The 21,193-nt window shown below is 35.7% G+C and overlaps 1 protein-coding gene across 2 annotated transcripts in view; it reads left to right on the top strand.

The window, feature by feature from the left end:
* Sec11a (SEC11 homolog A, signal peptidase complex subunit) overlaps positions 1–18,625 on the top strand; it is a 40,394-nt gene extending 21,769 nt beyond the window's left edge. Inside the window, exons 3-7 of one of the 2 annotated variants that reach the window (XM_026388257.2) lie at positions 4,627–4,776; positions 10,643–10,762; positions 11,428–11,465; positions 17,553–17,610; positions 18,101–18,189. In XM_026388257.2, coding sequence (XP_026244042.1) covers positions 4,627–4,776; positions 10,643–10,762; positions 11,428–11,465; positions 17,553–17,578 — 334 coding nt within the window. In that variant the 3' untranslated portion in view covers positions 17,579–17,610; positions 18,101–18,189. Of the gene's footprint in view, positions 1–4,626; positions 4,777–10,642; positions 10,763–11,427; positions 11,466–17,552; positions 17,611–18,100 lie in introns of both variants that reach the window. The other variant, XM_026388256.2, reaches the window with a different exon arrangement.
* The last annotated feature ends 2,568 nt before the right edge of the window (positions 18,626–21,193 follow it).

Below are 21,193 nucleotides of genomic sequence, written 5' to 3' on the forward strand. Positions count from 1 at the left end.
TCGTTACATAATTAGGGTGACCATAGATAATGATAATGCACTCTGTATTTCAAAAGGGCAAAAAGAAAGAATTTTGAATGTTTTCACTATAAGACATTATGTTTGAAGTGATGTATTAACCCTAATTCGAACATTATACAACATATACCCATGTCAAAACATGACACCCTATAAATATGTACAATTGAATGTGTTAATTAAAAAATAAAATTTATCATGATTGATATAATAAATTTAAAAGTATAGTTAAATCAGATAATAGTAAGGTTTGCTAATGATTTATTTAATGTTTAAGAAGTTTTCCCCAACTTGGCACCATGGCACACGCCTATAATCGCAGTGCCTCTGGAGACTAAGGCAGGAGGATCTCAAGTTTGGGGCCAGCCTGAGCAAGTTAGTGAGACCCTGTCTCAAAAAATAAAAAGGACTGGAGATGTGGGCTCAGTAGTGGAGTACTCCTGGGTTCAATCCCAGTACTACAAGAATAAAAATAAAGCTTTCTCCTGTTTAATTATTTAAGAAAATATTTTATTTGTTCTTTTTAGTTATACATGACAGTAGAATGTATTTTGACATATCATACATACATGAAGTATAATTTCCCATTCTAGTGATTGTACATGAGGTGAAGTTACACTGGTCATATATTCATATATGGACATAAGAAAGTTATGTCTGATTCCTTCTACTGTCTTTCCTATTCCCATCCCCGCTCTCTTCCCTTCGTTCCCCTTTGTCTAATCCAATGAACTTTTTTTTTCCTTCCCTCCTCCTCCCCCCCAGTTTAATTCTATAATGGTCCTCTTGGACTAGGAATGTAGCTCAGTAGTAGAGCAGTTGCCTAGAATGAACAAAGGACTGAATTCCATCCCCAGCACTACAAAAAATAATAATGAAAGTTTAAATGATCCTCTCACTTCATACTTTCATATATATATTTTTTGATGTAATACATATATAGGTCAAGGTTCATTTTTTTTGCAAATGGATGTCCAGCACTATTTGTTGAAAAACAACCTTTTTCTGTTGTTTTGGCATATTTGTCAGAAATCAATTGATCACATGTGTGAATCAATTTCTGGGCTCAATGTTTGGTTTCATTGACCTATATGTCTACCCTTTTACCAATATTACCTCTTTTGATTACTATAGCTTTGTAGTAATTCTTTTTTTTTTAAGAGAGAGAGAATTTTTTTAATATTTATTTTTCAGTTCTCGGCGGACACAACATCTTTGTTTGTATGTGGTGCTGAGGATCGAACCCGGGCCCCATGCATGCCAGGCAAGCGTGCTACGGCTTGAGCCACATCCCCAGCCCACTTTCATATATTTTAATTGCTGTATATATCTGAATTCCTAAGTCTGTTTCTCACCCAGCTTGCTTCACTGAAGTCTAGACTCTTGTTTTCACCCCATATTTGGACATCTCTATTTGGATGTTGACCAGGCATTTAAATCTCTACAAAATAAATTTGAAATACATCTCCTTTTCTCAAAACTACTCTCTCATTTCTGCGACTTAACACTGCCATTTGTTCAGTTGCCAGTGTTAAACCTAGGAGTCATTGTTGATTCTTCCTTCTGCCATATCTAATTGGTCACCAAATTTGTTATTTTCCCTCTATCATTTTATAGTTGTTCTCCCTGCTGTTTTTCTATTTTAGGTTGTTGTCATTTCCTGCCTAGGCTGTTGTACTGACCTTTAAAAAAATGCTTTTATAATCAGGAAAAATGTTAATATATTTTTATTATAGGAAATGTTGAAAACATACAAAAAATTAGATGGAACTGTCACTCGTAATTCTGAGATATAATTAACTGTTAACTTTTTAGTGTTTTTATGTATATTTTTAATATAATTGACTATGGGCATCCTTTATCTAAAAATGTCTATTTTTTTCTCATTATTTGCCTATATCCATTTTTACAAAGAAGTGGGGTTTTTTGTTTTTATTGTGTTATTGGAAATCGAACCCAGGGTCTGGAACTTGAGTTCCTCCAGCCTCAGCCTTCCACGTAGCTGGGGCTACAGGCCTGTGCCATTATGCCCAGCTAAAAAGAGTTTTTTTTTTAATATTTATTTTTTAGGTGTAGATGGACACAACACAATGCCTTTATTTTTATGTGGTGCTGAGGATCAAACCCGGGTCCCACCTATTCGAGGAGAGTGCTCTACTGAGCACTCTACTGCTGAGCCACAATCCCAGCCCACTACTAAGAGTTTTAAGTGATACTTTTAATAGTTACCAAGTGTTCAATTACAGTAACAACTAAGCATTCAATTCTAATAATAACCTAGAAAGTTATTCTCCCAATCTGTCTTATCATTTTTCCAGTTTGCTTATTAATTTAAAAATATTTGTGTGTCTTCTGTGTACTCTATAACTTCTGAGATGATTTTTCTTTAATGTAAATATAATTATGGTACTCCCTGCTTAAAATTCTAGAGTGGCTCAGAGGCTATTTAGCTTAGCAAGAGTTGATTATATGGGATTTCTTTAAATCAAATCTCACCCTTCTCATTTTATTGATGTATAACTTCTTGGACTTTTATAAGCATCAGCCTTCCTATCTGTAAGTTGGAATAATTATAGTACCTATATCATAAAGCTGTTTTAAAGAATTGCTTTAAAAAGACTTAGAATAGCACTTTGTATATAAGGGCCCAATAAAGACAAGCTATTCAACCAGAGCAGCTCAAATTTTATCTGTTTTATTTATATACTTTTTCAGGTAAGGTTTTATTTGAAGAAAAAGTGTCACTAATTTTAAAAATTAATCAAAGTGAAACTTGAAATTTTTGTGTCTAGAATATCTTCTCTAATGTTTTCACCAGACACGCATTCCTTCTGACTAGATATTTGTCGAAGAAGAGAACTCACTGCCCCTCAAGGAACCTGAACAAGAGCTTTAATAACAAACGTACAAAAACCCATGTTCTTAGTGGTTTCCAAATTTTGCTATACATTGGAATCGGTGGGATCTGAAAAATGATACTTACCTCCCATTTCCAGGCATTCTGGTATAAATGGTTTGGTGTTTGACTTGGACATGGTTTTGTTTTGTTTTGTTTTGTTTTTTAAAGTTCTCTAGGTCATTCCAATGTGCAGTAAAGTTTGGGAATCACTTCCATTATTCCCTTGTTTAGAGGAACTGAATTCTTCAAACAAAAATGTTTGTACTTTGAAGTTATTCCTGCCCACTATCCCTGGTACTAGTAGTTGAATTTAGGAGTGCTCTACCACTGAGCTACATATCTAGCCCTTTTTATTTTTTTATTTTTGACACAGAGTCTTGCTTAGTAGTCCAGGCTGGTCTCAAACTTGTGATCTTCCAGCCTCAGCCTCTAAAGTCGCTGGAATTAAAAGCATGCATCATTATGTTCAATGATATTCCTATTTTGAATTTTATTTCTTGCCTATTTTAGTCTTACTTCAGAACTATTGAAATTAAAAACTGAAGCTTGTGTCCTGAAATTATACTGATGTGCTATTTTTTCATAGTTAATTAGTGAAATATCTAAGGACTTTATCAGAACATGGTGTAAGGTAAAACACGTGAGAGTTAAGACTATGTTCTGTAGAATTTTCTTACTTTTTACCATAGAATTAAGTAAAAATCTCAGCCATAACCACCTTTTTTTTTTCTTGTTTCTCTTTTAAAAATAAATAAATAAGTAAATTGGTAACAGTGTTATCTCTGTAGCTGACAGTTCTTTGACTTGATGAGCTGTTTTTCTCCATGATGGGTTGAGCCCATAAGGTCATCTTGGTCTCTATCTTTATAAAAGGCAAAAGAAGATGATCCAGTTCTCATTTGAATATTTGAATATGTTTAGTGTTTTCAGATGAGGTGGGTATAAGGGCAGTATTTTAAAGTTCATTCTTTTATATTCTGTTTGTCATTTGAAATTTTAAAAGGTTAAGGAATTAGCAACACTGCCCTTTTCAAGACTTAAGCTCCTTTGAATAGAAATGCTTGAAATGGACCTAGTTAGTAAAGCCCAATAATTTAAAAATTCTTTATTAGTTCAGGCCATGCCAAAGTCATATGCCTAGGTCATATGCCAAAATCAGAAAGTCTGGGAATGGGAAGCAGGCATCTTTTTTTTTTTTTTTTTTTTTTTAAAGAGAGAGAGAGAGATTTTCTTAATATTTATTTTTTAGTTATTGACGGACACAACATCTTTGTACGTGGTGCTGAGGATCGAACCCGGGCCGCACGCATGCCAGGCGAGCGCGCTACCGCTTGAGCCACATCCCCAGCCCCTTTTTTTTTTTTTTAAGATCCCTGTGATTTCAATGTACAGCAAAGTTTTTAATGTTTCTTAAAATGTATTTTAAGAAAAATATGCATTTTGGTGAGATAGTTCTTTTTTTAATATTTATTTTTTAGTTTTAGGTGGTCACAATATCTTTATTTTTTTTTATTTTTACATGGTGCTGAGAATCGAATCCAGTGCCTCACGCATGCTAGGCGAGCACGCTACCACTTGAGCCACATCCCCAGCCCCAAGAGATAGTTCTTAAAGTGTTGTGTATAGTAAAAGGTTGATACTTTTGACTTAGTGTTGAATATCTAATTTAAAAAGTAAATTTAACCTCATGCTTTTTCTTTCTCTCCCAGCGGCAGCATGGAACCTGCATTTCATAGAGGAGATCTTCTTTTTCTAACAAATAGAGTTGAAGATCCCATACGAGTGGGAGAAATTGTTGTTTTTAGAATAGAAGGAAGAGAAATTCCTATAGTTCACCGAGTCTTAAAGATTCATGAAAAGTAGGTACACATTATGTCTTTCTCGGTTTTTGTTGTTGTTTGTTTATTTGTTTGGGAGACTGGGGATTGAATGGGGAGGGTACTTGATCCCTGAACTACATCCCCAGACCTTTTTATTTTTTATTTTGAGATAAGGTCTCAATAAATTGCTTAGGGCTATGCTGAGTTGTTGAGACTGGCCTTGAACATGCAATCCTTCTGTCTCAGCCTCCTGAATTGCCAGGATTATAGGCATGTGCCACCATGCCCTGCTCTTTCCTGTTTTTAAACATTTATTAGTGTTTAATTATTATTATTATTTTTTTTAGTCTTTAGTTTTGATAGCAAAACAATTATGATAGAACAAGAAACCACTGGGCCCAGTCCATTTTTATGAACATCTGAGGATTTGAACATTTGGAAAACTTGAAGTAGTTATTTATTAGTTAATTTATTTCCTTGATTTTTCCAGAGGTTTTTCTTGGTTCTTCTCTACTTCCCTGTCAATTAGTAAGCATGGATATAACTACCATAATCATGATAAAAAATTGATCCTTTATAAATTCTTATGATATAATGGAATAAAGCAGTTCTAATCTTAAAAAAAAAGAAGTATAAGACAATGTAACTATAATATACATTTCAAATAAGTTAGAATAAATTCATCAACTTTTAAAATTCAAAATAAAATTTCTGAAGCATGAACTATTTCTTTAAATATAGAATTGTAACATTTTAGAACCAGAAAAGATACTTATAAAACCTTTAGATTGTTTTTGTTTGTTTGATATTGGGCATTAAACCCAGTGGCACTTTACCCTGAGCTACATCCCAGCCCTTTTTATGTTGAGACAGGGTCTTGCTGAGTTGCTGAGGCTGGCCTTAAACTTGAGGTCCTCCTGCCTCAGCTTCCCAAATTGTTGGAATTTCAGACCTATGCCACCATGCTCAATGTTAGCTCTTTATATTACAGATAAGGCGGTTGAGACACAGAGTGAAATTTTTTCCCTAGATGTTATGCCCCGCATCTATCCTGACATGATTCTAAAGGTTTTACAGCTGGGTGGGGTGGTGCACTCCTGTCATCTCAGTGACTTAGGAGGCTGAGGCAGGAGGATGGCAAGTTTGAGGACAGCCTGGGCTGCTCTACAAGACCCTGTTTCAAAATAGAAAGGGCTCAAAATAAAATGAAATAGGATTTTGCTCAGCAGTAAAGGGTCTCTGGGTTCAACCCCTAGTACTGTAAAATAAACAGATAAATAATAACTCAATAAGTAAATAAATAATATATATTTTTTAAAATTCATCTTGTTTCAGGACAGATTTATTGACAGATAATAAGTTAATTACAAATTCCTTAAATTTTAGGATAATTTTTAACAGAATTCTGAAAATTTTAAGGTGTATGGCACTTATAATCAGGGGTTTTGGGTGATTTATTTTATATTCATGAGATACCCCCAAGTTACCATCTTGTTTAGGTAACAGATTCTATTAATTTTCAGAAGTTTTCAGTTTCCTCTTTTCTTTTGGGATAATGAAAACACTTGTTGGAATCATTGGGGTTTTTTTTTTTTTCCTTTTGGTGTTGGCAGTTATTATTTGGTTTAATAGTGTTAACATTGTACTTAACTGTGAGGTCAGTTGACAACCAAATGTATATATTTAGTAAGTTCAGTCTTTAAGAAGTATTATAATATGATAATATTGAACACTGGCATGAGACCAGTTAATTATTTCAAAGGGGAAATTTGGCCATTGGGAGGACTGATTTGAGCCCTTAGTTTTGTTTTGTTTTGTTTTCTCTTGTATACAGATGCGTTATTCTGCCCCTAATTGGCTTTTGGGGACTTATTTTTTTCTCATCTTTGAAGTGGTTATTTCTTCCTAGTGTCACAGTATTGTGATGAATGAATTAAATTTTAATGCTTTTGAGCTCCTTGGTGGTAGATCATATTAAATATTTGGTCCCTGTGTTAGCAGGGGAGGAGTACCTATGTAAATGTTCCTCCAATCACTATTTTGAGTCAATGAATTGTGAAGTGCTAGAGTATGTCTTAATAAGTCTAATAAGAGCTGTTCACCACCAGAGAATATTTTTTGCACCATTAAACAGATGGATAGCTATGCTTTTTCAAAAAAAACTTATTGTGATCTTTCCTGATTACAGGCTAGTAGAGGAAAATTGGTTGTATCTGATTGTTTTGCTGACACATCAAGTCTTTGGAAATAGCCCAGATCAGTAGCATTTCCTTCCTTCCATGCAGTTTCCCATTTCCTGTTTTTTTTTTTTTTTTCATATCTGATTTCACTTTTCAGCATCTGTGCAGTTGATGTGTTTTCCTGGTTGAACTGATTCTTTCTTCCTGATGCTCCTGACTTGGACTATAGCAGCCAGCTCCTTCTGTTACCTACCCTCTTTTACACTCCAAGATTTCTCAGACATTCTTTCACTTACTGAATTGTAAGCTACAGGTTACTTTTCTCTGTATATATTTGCATTTTTTTATTACTGGAATACCATTTTTAATGTGAAGTTTGCACTTAACTGTCTTTGGTGTTTGCAACACCTCCCAATTTAGTTTCATCTGCAGATTTAGTGTCTAGTGAGGCAGTTTCTGACTTAGAATTAAAGTGAATATTAGTCAGTAGAAATTTGAAGCTAATTTTCTTTTCTAGTATAGTGGTTAGTTCAAATACTTGAATTAATTTTAGGCTGAACTATAAAATATGCTTTGCTTTTAGTTAAAAATTTAAATTACTATCAGCCTCATAGTTCTCTAGTAGAATTAAATTAACAGTTTCTGATCAAGCACGATTCTATTCCTGTATATCCTAGCATGAAGAATTGGGGTGGGGGCTGAGGATGTGGCTCAAGTGGTAGCGCACTCGCCTCGCATGCGTGGGGCCCGGGTTCGATTCTCCGCACCACATACAAACAAAGATGTTGTGTCCGCCAAAAACTGAAAAATAAATATCAAAAATTCTCTCTCTCTCACACCTCTCTCTTAAAAAGAAAAAAGAATTGGGGTGTTTTTTTCTTTTAAAGTTAGCTTCTTTTTCTAGTAAAGTAATATATGTTGGTTAGAGAAAGAAAAAAAAGAATGGTAATCTACAGAAAGTCATAGGTAGCCACTGTTTATTCCTTTATGTATGTTATTTTATATATTGTTTAATACACTTTTTTATATTCTGTTTTTTGAATTTGGAAATTTTCTAACATGCACAGAAGAGTATTATAAACCCCATGTATCTATCACCATTCCCAGTAATAATTAATGTGGAACCAATTCTGCCCCATCTACATTCTCTCCTCTTCCCCCTCTCCTATATTATTTTGAATCAAATCTTTGATATCATATCATGTCATGTATAAGCATTTCAGTAAGTATCTACCAAGCTTTACTACTAAACTTTTGTAAAACTTAACAATTAGTGTGGTTATGTCACCATAAAGGGTTCTGAAGAGTTTTCTCCAGAGGCAAAGGAGATCTCTATGGGGATCATCCAGGTACATGACATGTCGACATGTCACAGATTTGGATTTTAGCAGAGTATAGTTTTATTAGAACCAGGCATCATGGCATACACCTGTAATCCCAGGGACCCAGGAGGCTAAGGTAGTAGGATCATAAGTTTGAGGCCAGCTTCAGTAACTTAGCAAGACCTTCTCTCAAAATAAAAAATAAAAAGGTCTGGGAATGTAGCTCAGTGATAGTCATCCCTAGGTTCAATCCCTGATACCATAAAAAAGCTTCATTAGAAAGTGAAAGCTGAAGATACATTCTGAATGAAGACCACCATCTGAAGAGTTAAAAATGCTTTGGGGGTCTTGGGTACTTCTTTTTTTTTTAATAGAAGTAGTTGGACACATACCTTTATTTTATTTATTTATTTTTACATGGTGCTGAGGATTGAACCCAGGGCCTCGCAAGTGCTAGATGAGCGCTCTACTGCTGAGCCACAATCCCAGCCCTTGGGTACTTCTTTTTTATTGTTCTTGTGTGTGATGCTAGGATTGAACCCAGGGCCTCATGCATGCTAGGCAAGCACTGTACCACTGAGCTACATCCCCACCTCTTCTGCGGGAGAGTGGGTAGGTGTTTGGTAACAAGGTCATTCTGCCAAACTCAGCTCTTTGGTCATGAATTACATGATATTTATGGTGGTCTGGTTTTCTAGGATCTTCACTTGTCTCTTCTATCTACGTAACATTTGGAATGTGCCTGTTTTAAAGGTTTCTTAAAATACATCTCCCTTGCCGGGTGCTGTGGCACACACCTGTAATCCCAGCGGCTTCAGAGGCTGAGGCAGGAGGATCACAAGTTCAAAGCCAGCCTCAGCAAAATGAAGGCACTAAGCAACTCAGTGAAACCCTGTCTCTAAATAAAATACAGAATAGGGCTGGGGATGTGGCTCATTGGCTGAGTGCTCCTGAGTTTAATCCCTGGTCTCCCCCGCCCCGCCAGAATCTCCCTTTGTTTTATCTAATCTGAAAACATATAACATGCACTTAATAAAACTTTAATCAAAATTAGCTAATTTTCATACATGAGTAAATTTATAGTAACTCTAAGATTTATAGATTTCTCAGAAATTAGGGAGTAAATAGTCCTAGAGGAAAAATCAGGTCTGGGGAGTAAAGTCTGATCATGGGGCTTTTAGATTTACAGCTAAAGCCACTGTTTTCTTTTGTCTCCTTTCTACCTCTTTATTCATTCTATTCTATCTCAGTTACACTTTAAAAAAAAAAGAACAGTAATTGCTTACATCATTGTTTATAATCTTTGTTCAAATTCCCAAATAGGTCATAAGTTTAACAGTTTATTTGAATCTGGATTCAAATAAAGTCCTTGGCTAAATAGGTTGATGTGTTTTTATAGTCTTAATTCATCTAGAGATTCTTTCTCCAATTTTCTTTGTTTCTTGCAAATAATTTGAAGTAACTAGGTCATTCTGTTGTTTCTGAAAGTCTACATTTTGTCAGTTACATCCTGAGGGTAATTTAATGTATTGCTTTACTCAGTTAATATTTCTAGAAAATTGATTGTATGTATTTTAATGTAAAAATTAGATGATTCTGGGGCTGAGGTTGTGGCTCTGCAGTAGAGCACTTGCCTAGCAATGTGTGAAGCACTGATTTCAATCCTTAGCATCCCATATAAATAAATAAAATAAAGGTGTTGTGTCCACCTACAACTAAATATCTATCTATCTATCTATCTATCTATACACATACACACACATATAATTTTTTAAAAATTTAAAAATGAGATGGATTCTGTGTGCTATTTTTAAAATTGGTACATTATTATTATACATAACAGTGGGATTTGTTGTTGCATATTTATATATGCACATAACATAATTTGGTCAGTTTCATTCCCCAGTATATACATGATGTTTTGTAACCTTTCTTTCACTTAGTAAAATTTGTATGATCTCCCAGTGCCATTAAATATTCTTCTACAACTTTGTTTTTAATTTTAATGCTTGCATAGTATTTCAGCTCCTAAATTTGAACTTTTTGAGGCTGGGGATGTGGCTCAAGCCGTGACGCGCTGGCCTGGCACATGCGGGGTGCTGGGTTCGATCCTCAGCACCACATAAAAATAACATAAAGATGTTGTGTCCACCGAAAACTAAAAAATAAATATTTAAAAAAAAATATCTCTCTCTAAAAAAAAAAATTGAACTTTTTGTTTGTTTTTAATCTTTATTTTAAACACAGTAATTATATTTTTTAGTTAAAGAGTTATTTTAATGCTAGGAATTTTGATAAAGTACCCCAGTGCCACAGGAATTTTGGGTTAACAAGAGCATATTTTGTGCTTTCACATGCCATGAAGAGGTGTGTAATGACTTGAGTTTACCTTACTCTTTCAAGGCAAAATGGGCATATCAAGTTTTTGACCAAAGGAGATAATAATGCTGTTGATGACCGAGGCCTCTATAAACAAGGACAACACTGGCTAGAGAAAAAAGATGTTGTGGGGAGAGCCAGAGGGTAAGTATAGAGGGGAACGTCTTGAAATTTTATGTCACTTGAAACATGGCCCTCTCAATCATATTATCTGATCATTTGCAACTGAATACATAGCATTTTGGCCCTGGTTTCACCATATCATATTTGTGTCATTTGAAAAGTGTGCTTCTTAAAATTTACCCATATTTTCAGGTCTGCTCCTCCAGAGGGGATGAACTTGGGTACAATAAAAGAGATGGTGAATTGGATGTGACAATTTAAAAATTCATATTTATTCAGTTTGCTCAAGAAATATCAGGTGCCGGGCTGAGGTTGTGGCTCAGCGGTAAAGCGCTTGCCTATCATGTGTGAGGCACTGGATTCGATTCTCAGCACCACATATAAATAAATAAGATAAAAGTCTATTGACAACTAAAAAAATTTTTTAAAAAATTAAAAAAAAAAAGAAATATTGGGTGCTTTTTTAATGCTCTGTTGTCTGTATTGGGTAAGGCTGTGAGGATTTGGAACAGTATTAATCCTGCTTCCTGAAATAATTTCTTAGGAATTTACTGAGTCAACAACTTAAAAGTGTTCATCTAAATTAATTTTATCATGTCCACTTATTCCATACTGTTTTATTTCTAGTCTTGAAATTGATGAGGTAATATGAAATTTAAAAATTATATTAAGCCTGTTTATTTCAGATTTTATCAGGAGAACAGATCAGTGGAGAACAGGAATTGTAAGTTACTGGTATAAAGAAGTATGGAATTGTTAACTACCTTACTGTTATTAATAGTATTAACAATAACTCACCTTCATTAGGGTTTACTATTTATCAGAGACTGATTGTGAATGCTTTATAGGTATTACCTCATTTTAACCTTGGAACAACCCTAATATTCCCATTCTACAGATGAGGAAACTCAGAGGAATTAGGTTACTTATCAAAAATCACACTGATAGTATTAAGTGGCTGGTAGCTCCAGGGCCTACCCTCTTAACCATCACACCAGAATTACTGGCATAACATTGCTGAACAGGGTGGTTACTGGTTCTCACTATTTCAGTGCTTCATGGCACTCTTAATGCTATCACAATCTGTGGTCCTTCTGACCTATAATAGACTGTGTGAATCCAGAGTTAGACTGTGTGAATCCAGAGTTATTACACTGATAAGCAGGCCACCACAATGAAAAATTGTACTGTACAGACCGAAGTGCAGGTTACAAGTGAAAGTTGCCTCAGTTATAGCATGAGAGATGCTTTTTTTTTTTGAGCCAAAGAGATCAGATTAGAACCCTCAGAGCTGGTGTGCATGTGTACACGCATACACGCATACACGCATGTACTTGTACCCCTGCTTTAGGAGAATTTCATTTATTATGACAGACAAATCCAAATTAAGTCATCAGTGCTTCAAGAAATAATAGTACCTATCTCCCACAATTCCAAAGATGCCCCTAATATTATTCAGACTTGTCAACCCCTTTTAGTATTTTTGTTTTCCCTTTAATTGCAGAAAAACAGATAGATGTAGATACATAAGGAAATACCAGTCATCAAAAAGCAAAGTCACTTTACTGTCCTTCTTCTCTACTTTTTAAGTATTTATTGTTAGCCTTTTGGTTTAAGTTCTTTTAAGTCTTTATATAGAGAGATAAAGATGCAGACATTAATAGATATGTTTCTAGATACATTAACACATGTATGGAGAAACAACTATTTTATAACCCCTTTTCACCCAGAAAATTGCTAATATATTCACAAATCAATAAATTTATTTGTGTATCATCATTTGCAAAGCTGTTATTTTACTATATGGATAGATTAATAGATCATACTATTATTTAGTCATTCTCCTGTTATTTAGATATTCTGACTGTATCTAGTTTTTTGCTTCTATTTTTAATCTAGTTTTTTGTTTAATTGTGAACAATGTTATAGTGAACATCCTTGTTATATATATCTCAGTGCCTCTGCCCAAGCAATCTTTTTTTTTTTTTTTTGTACTGAGGATTGAACCTAGGGCGCTTAACCACCAAGGCACATCCACAGCCCTTTTTGTATATTATTTAGAGACAGGGTTGCCTAGAGCCTCTCTAAGTTACTAAGGCTAGTTTTTTAACTTGAAACCCTCCTGCCTCACCTTCCCAAGATGCTGGGATTACTGTAATCCCAGTAATTCCAAACAGTGGAACTATTGGGTAAAACATGTATATGTTAAAGTCTTTCAGCAAATTTTGCCATACTTTTATGTGTGCTCCTACATGTGTCTCCCTTTATGTGGGTCTTGATTCTAAAGTATTTATTACAGCTGTGTATTCTCACTCTGGCCCTTTGTTGAATAAAAGATACCATGTTCTAAAATGTTGGGGAAGCCAGACTTTTACTGAAGTAACTTGTCTTTCTGAAGAAGTTTTGAAAAATCCCAAACTATACATACCAATATTTCTATACTGCCACCTTTAAATATATACAATGTTTTGGTGGCTTTTAATTAAACAATGCAGCACATGCCTGTAATCCCAGTGACTCAGAAGGCTGAGGCAGGAAGATCACAAGTTTGAGGCCAGCCTTGACAACTTGGCAAGACCCTCAGCAACTTAGTAAGACCCTGCCAAATAATAAAAAGAACTGGGGCTGTAGCTCAGTGGTAGAATGTCCCTGGTTTCAAACACTAGTACCACAAAAAAGGGAGGGGGGAGGGAGAAGGAACGAAGGAAGGGGGGGAAGGAGGGAAAAGAAAAGAAAGTAATAGTCTGTTACTCTCTGTATTAAGTAAATTTCTATGAAGTATAAACATACAGTACATGAACAGCAGGAGGACAGACTCTTGACTGTACAAATTCACTTTCCATTGATTAAACCACCACTTACTTTGACATGTAATGTAATTTATCACCTTCTCTTGTGGAAATTGTATTTATAAAACACTAAGCTGATAAGTCAGGCTATGCCAAACCTTGACAATAGAGTTTTTCTGCAGACAAGTTTGTGACTGTGGTACAAACATCCCTTTAGGCATTTAAAAAAATGTTTTGATTTTTTGAACAGTTGTACACTGGGGCCTAAAGCCCCAAATCAAAATTATCTAAGAAAAAATTTTTTATTGAAATAGAATTTTCAATATGTCAATCAATGGAAGGGTAACTGATGTGATACAGCAATCTGTATACGGGATAAAATTGGGAGTTCATAACTCATTTGAATCAAACTGTGAAATATGATGTATGAGGAACTATGTAATGTTTTGAACGACCAACAATAAAAAAAAAAAGAAAAAAAAAAGAAATAGAATTTTCATATAGTGGGATATAAAATTCACCATTTCAAAGTGTCCAATTTAGTGGATTTTATTTTATTCACAGGGTTGTGAAACTATCACCACTAATTCCAAAGCATTTCCATCAATTCCAAAATAAAACTCCATGCTCATTAGCAGTCACTTCCCATCCTCTCCTTCCCTGCAGCCCTTGACAACCACTAATCTACTTTGTGTCTCTGTGGATTTGCCTGTTCTGGGTGTTTCATATAACAGAACCATACCATTTTTAGTCTTTTATGTCTGGCTTCTTTCACTTGTCCTAATTTTTAGGGTTTGTTCATCTTGTAACATATAGTAAAAACAATTTTTAGAAAATGAAACTGATATTGGCCCCATTAAGCATTTAGTAGGGGTGATTCTTTCTAAATTCAGGAAGTTGAAAAACACAAAAGGACCTCTTTTTCAAAGAGCAACAAGAGAAAAGGCTAAAAGCCTGGCAGAAGATCAGGAAATAGAAGTATTAATAATGAAAAGAAAAGAACAAAAATATAAGGAAGAACTATAATAGAGAAGCTTGAAGTTTCCAAACAAAGCAATGATAAAGAAATGGAAATGCTAACTCCCTTGATTTGAAAAATGTTGAAAAAATGTACCAGTATTACAAGTTAAGCCAAAATTTAAAATATATAGATATAAGATATAAGGAGCAGAGTATCTGAGCTCTCTGTTGACTGAAATCAGTTTTATAAATAAGTCTTTTAAAATGTATTTTTATTTGAAACAAGTCACAGGTCATTCTAGAAACAAAATGATCCATTTTGGATAATTGCATATTCTCTTAGTTGGCTGCTGGGGTCCAAACTTCCTTAAGATCCCTTTCAATATCTGACAAAAGTGTTCTGGGTTCTCCTCTTAATTTTTTTTTTTTTTCGGGGTTGGGGAGCTTATCTCCTTTACTGTTTGATCTTTTCTTTTTAATCATTTTTCCCCAAAAAAACATCAGCCAAAGAGGCTATTTCTGAATAGCACCTTTGATCCCAAGAGTTCCCAGGGAAATGTGTTCAACCATACTCTACCATTTAGGTGTTAACTTGGCGAAGGCTGCTATTGGATTTGGCCTTGTGAATGGTATTTATTTTATTTACTTTAAACCTTGTTCTGCTTATCTTCAACTCTCCTTTAATATATGAGTTTACCTGAGCAGAATAGGGAAAAAGTACGATTGATGCCTTTAAGATAATTGATGATACCGCTTTATATACTTAATTATTAATTCCGCTATCTCTGTCTATGGCAGGAAGGAGTGGTACAAGTAATTAACTCTTTGGTTTGGCTTGCCATATGTTTTTCTTATATTACCCCTAAAGATGAAGTTGCTTTTGGGGCCGGGGTGGTGGCTCAGTGGTGGAGCATTCCCCTAGCCCATTCGAGGCCCTGGGTTCAATCCCCAGTACCACATAAAACAATAAATAAATAAAGGTATTGTGTCCCACTACAACTAAAAAATAAATATTGAAAAAAAAAAAAAAAGATGAGGTTGCTTTCATTTTAACCTATATTGGACAAGGAAAAGCCAAAAACAACAACAACAAAAAAATTTCCATGAATTTCTCCTAAGCAAATTGTGGTCTGTGGTTGTTTTTCTTTGGGCATATATACCATTGTATGGAGATAACAGAAGAAAGCTTCTACCTATGAGAATGGCTGCTGGTCATCAGATCAGAATTAGCTTGATGTTTTATAGAAAACAGATGTTTTTATAGGTCTTAATCTGCATTTTACAGTGAGGCATTTGCCATTATGTCCTTAAATTAGATGATTTACCTTCACTGAAAGTGATTGCTTTTATGAAGGGTTAAAAATGACAAGACATGTATTGCAATTTAAAAAATATGTATAAAACAATATAGACAGCCTCTATCTTCCCTCCTAGAGCTTAGCAATACCATTCTATAGAGACTGTCACTTTTCAGCTCTTGAAGGACCCAGGAGTTGAAACTAAGACATAGGCCCCAAGAGTTGATATTCTTTTCACCACATACCTGTGCTGTGCACCTCACACTAGAGCTAGACTTTTTGAAATTGAGTGTGCAAGAACATCATTTGGAGCTCATCTTTCAGAGATTTCCTAACCCAATAAATCTGGGGAAGATTGAAGAGTATGTATTTTGGGGGTGGAGGGGGGGTTACCAGGGATTGAACTCAGGCACTCAGCCACTGAACTACATCCCAGCCCCATTTTGTATTTTATTAGAGACAGGGTTTCACTGGGTTGCTTAGTGCCTCACTTTTGCTGAGGCTGGCTTTAAACTCAATGATCCTCCTGCCTCAGCCTCCAAAGCTGCTGGGATTATAGGCATGTGCCACTGTGCCTGGCAAGAATATGCATTTTTAACAAGTCATTCAAATGATTGTGACAAAGGAGATCTAAGTTTTAAGAAACACCAATGTATGTAGAAGGGAAGTTTGTGGGAAGAGAGAACAGGAAAAGGGTGAGGAGAGGAGACAGGAGTAAGGGACATTTTTGTTTGTATTTTTGTGGGTTTTTTTTAAAACATGGATTGAAGCCAGAGGCACTTAACCACTGAGCCACATCCCCAGCCCTTTTTATATTTTTTTAAATTTAGAGACAAGGTCTCTAAGTTTCTGTGGCTGGCTTTGAACTTGTGATCCTCCTGCTTCAGCCTCCCAAGCCACCGGAATTAGGAAGTGAAATACACCAAAGACAAAATGTCCATTCTTGAAATTTACCTTAGGCTTTGATGGTGGAAGTGTTACATGGGAGATAATTTCTGTTTCCGCTGCCTTTGGCATGGGATGAAGGTGCGAAGGTTGTCGTGCCTTGAATAATCTGTGGGCTGTTACAAAGTGTACAAAGATCAGCTTCCGCTTTGGCTTTCTTCTGTATGATAGCAGAGGTAGGTGGAGAAACAAATTTGTTACAGATAGATAAAACATATCCAAGGAGGAGGGATTTCAAGACAAGTTGTGGTCATCAAGGTCAAATGCTGTAGAGATGTAAAGAAAGATGGAGGCTGAGATTAGTTTGCTCTGTATGGTGTTTCAAACTGTTTTAAATTTCAGGATTAAGAGGGCCAAACCCAAATTACAGGTGGTTCAAATAAGAGGGCAGTGAAATCCTAAGTACATCTATGTAAGAGCTCTTACATTTACTTTGTGGCCACTTAACATGAAATACCTTGTAATATTCTGGCTGTGTTTGCCTTGTCTCCCCAACTAGGTTGACAGCTCCCTAAAGCTTGTGAGGACACACCCTGTATCAGTATTACCAACTAGAGATCTAAGACCTCAGGTCTAGTAGCAGTTTCACCACAAGGAAGCTATGTGCCTTGGGCATGATCAGCTGTTTCCTCATCTATAAAATGGTTATATTCCTAACTTCCCTATCATGAGCTATTGGAAGGAATAAATAGAATAATATATACAAAGGATCTTTGTGACTGAAAATTAGTTTTCTCTGAAAGATATGGATGTTTGGTAAATGATAACAGCTGCTTTGCTTAGGAAATTCTGTGATGATCATGTTTTTGTTTATTTTAGATTTGTTCCTTATATTGGAATTGTGACGATCCTCATGAATGACTATCCTAAATTTAAGGTGAGAGATTATACCATATGTTTCATTAAAAATGTGATCTTGGACCTGGTATTGTGGTGCATGCCTGTAATACCAGCCACTCTGGAGGCTGAGGCAGGAGGATCACAAGTTCCAGGCCAGCCCGGGCAACTTAGCAAGACCCTATCTCAAAAGAAAAAGGACTGGGGATGTAGCTCAATAGCATAGTGCCCACCCTGGGTTCAAGCCTCAGTACCACCAAAAAAAAAAAAAAAAAAAAGTGACTTCAAGCTGAGGGTGTAACTCAGTGGTAAGAGTTTATGCACCTAGAATGCATGAGGTCCTGGGTTAAAGCCTCTAAACAGTGATCTTTTGCTTAATTTTGGAAACTTTAAGTGGATTATAGTTGAGACATGAAAAAAATAATAGTTTAAATATATCATGGCCAAAAAGTCTAGTTTATTAATTGATTCTGAGAACTTAAGAACTTTTAAAAGCATCTCTGACTTGTGTTTCTGTCTTTATTTTGTAGTATGCAGTACTTTTTTTGCTGGGTTTATTCGTGCTGGTCCATCGTGAGTAAGAAGTCTGCCTTGCTGTTCCTGGGAAGATGCCGTACTTTTTGTTACTGAACGTTTGGAGTAGCTGTTGGTCTGTGATTGGTGGAATGGAGAACACACATGTTGGCGCTTCTCAGTAGCCCTGGTTTACGTTAGTTTATGTTTCCACGCCAGAATCTGTTTGGGCGGGTGCGTGTGCACTAGAGTGCACTCAAGGGGACTTTCAATCACAGAATTTCATATGTTGTCATTGTCACACTTTCACATTTTTGTACATCAGTGAATTTTTATATTAAAAGGTTGAGCCAAAGCCCCCAGTGTTTGTATTTTGAAGCCAAGCTTCACTTCTAAAGTGCCTACAGAGTTCTGTAAATGAAAATGCAGCTCTGCATGAGTTTGAAACTGTCATTCCTCCTTATAATGGGAATGGCACATACTGAGGTGGTCATAAGTCTTTAACTTTTCAGAATTTTAAATAAAAGACTTTGCACATTGAACCCCTTATCCCTGGATTGTGTTTGTCCAGAAAGCTCCTGAGACTTGCCTTCCTTGGATGGTTTTAGTACTCCTTGTGGGGGTATAAAAGTTTTGGGTTGAAGAGCCCTTCAGCTAAGAAGATTGCCCTAATACTGTTATTTTTTTGTTTTGTTTTGTTTTGTTTTTGTTTTTGTGAAGCAAAAGTAGCCATTGACGTTCATAGGAAATCTCTTAGTCATAAAATTGATTCTTCACTAGGGCGTGACTCAGATGTGTATAAACCCAACTAGTGTTCCTGAGAGATTCAGAAAATCTCACTGGCCTGTAAAAACTCATAGCCCTTTGTACACTTCAGACATTCTTAGTCCTTTGTATACCAGGGCATGTGCAGGAGGCAGGACAGGGTGCTGGATGGCAAGCATTGTACTAGTCTTTAAATTCTAATTTGCCTGAATGTGTTCTTTTAAGTGCGTGGCTCTGCTTTTCTTTAATGCAAACTTAAGGCAGAGTTTAAAGCAACGACTGCAAAGCTCAGTTGTGCATTTTCTTTTAATATTGAGACCGATAGGGAAACAGGAAGTGTAGGGTAAGCCAGTATGTTTTAAGCACAAAATACTCATTAAGTCTTTCTATTCTCTTCTTGTATTAATGCATAAGTCTCAAAATAGGCAAGTTTTCTGTATTGGGCTACATGATCTAGTTCTATTATTTGTTCAACTGAAGTGGAAGTCAGTTCGTGCTGTTATGCTAATGGAATGAGAACAGAGACACACTTCTGCAGCCCTCCCCTGCAGAGCACAGTGCCACCCTTGAATCCATTAACTAGGCTTTAGCCTTCTAACTTTGGATATGGGTGCTTAATGGTCTCAACAGTGTGTGAAATTTGTCAAGTCACTGTTAACAAATGCTCTTTTGAACCTGTCCTTATATAATATTTACATTTTCTCATGAAAAGGAGAGTGCTGAAACAACTCCTTGTGTGGAATGGCAGAATATTACTATATTACCTTCTTTCTTCCTACCTAATCATCTATAGAGAATGATAGCTGTTCAGCCCTATCAGTCCACTGGAGATAGTGTGCTTTCCTGGCCAAAGTTGGGATCCCATCATCCTCTGCAATCCTGTCTAGCCAGATATAAACACCCTCAGATTTGTATCTCCTTCCTTTCCAATTTCTCCTCCTTAGACACTAAATGGGAGGAAAACAATACTTTTCCTCACTTGCATGTTTCAGTAAAAGTATCATTCTTTCTCCTTTACTAGATGCTCCTGTTTTAAGCAATGGATAAAACTCTCTGAAAAAGTATTCAAAGCTGTTAAAAACATTTGAACCATTTCATTAAACAGAAAAAGATTATTTGGGGGAAGAGGTATTTTATGTTCCTAGTTATATATTGTGTAGATTAGCACTAAAAATAAGACTTAAATATATGAGATTTTATTAGTAAATATGTTTTAAATGCTCTTTGAAAATGCAAGAAATGCCAGAGAGGTTTAATTTGGTAATTGAATGGACGTATCAGCTCTTTGAGATTTAGCAGAGTATGTGGCAAATTGGAGACGCAACGTGGTGAATGAAAGGAATTAGAAAACAGTATGAGAACTATAAAACTTTAAGAATTTGATAATGAGATCATCTCTTGGCTACTTATCTACTCTCATAACACTAACTGCCTATCCTCAGTCCTAGTCTTTTTGTCTCTCTTCCCCCTGGACCCTTTCACTTGATTGTTCCATCTTTAAACTCAAGTTTGTAGTGATTCCCTCAAACTTCCCCTTCAGTGTTCATATGTTCAGTGAAGGAATACTTCCCTAGATTTTTCATTTTCCTACTATATCTGTTCACCTCCCATCACAGTGTTCCATTGTGTGCCTATTTTAGACAATTACCACCTGCTAATTAGTTTCAGTGTACTTTTTATTTTCAGAAATGTCTGTTGCTTGGACCATAAATTTTGTGTCTCTCCTACCTTTCAAACTTTGAATTCAGCTAACATTAAGCATCCCTGTGCTGTATTCCCTGGGTTTTCACATTATCATCTTTTTTTTTTCCCCCTGACATGCTGGGGACTGAACCCAGGGTTTCATGTGTGCTAGGCAAGCCACTCTATCACTAAGCTACATCCCCAGCAATTTTTCACATTAGTATTGTATATATACCCTTATCTTTGCTAGTCTTTGAGTCTTACCATCTTCACAATTAATTATTCTACTGCCACTACCGAGTGGCTGTCTCGTACTGTTTAAGTTTATGGATATGGCCTCAAGATCCCCCAGCAGATTGGAAACTTTTCCAGTGTAGGGGTCTCATATTATAGACACTATGCTGTATTTCCCTGGTAACATGAAACAGCATATATTAAATGTTCAGTATAATCATGCTTTGGAACCATAGGCAGTAATTTCAGTTAGCATTGTTGCTGAACTATTATTCTGGAGTAGAGCATATGAATCATTAAAGTGATTTGCGCTTTCCTGTTATTTAGTAAGTACATTCTCTTGATCTTGCCAAATTTGAATCTGAAAACTTCATTTCTCCATGATTCCATTTAAGCTGCATGTACCTTTTCCAGATTTTTCTTATGTT

This window comes from Urocitellus parryii, chromosome 6 (genome assembly GCF_045843805.1).
Source record: "Urocitellus parryii isolate mUroPar1 chromosome 6, mUroPar1.hap1, whole genome shotgun sequence".
Classification (NCBI taxonomy): Eukaryota; Metazoa; Chordata; class Mammalia; order Rodentia; family Sciuridae; genus Urocitellus; species Urocitellus parryii.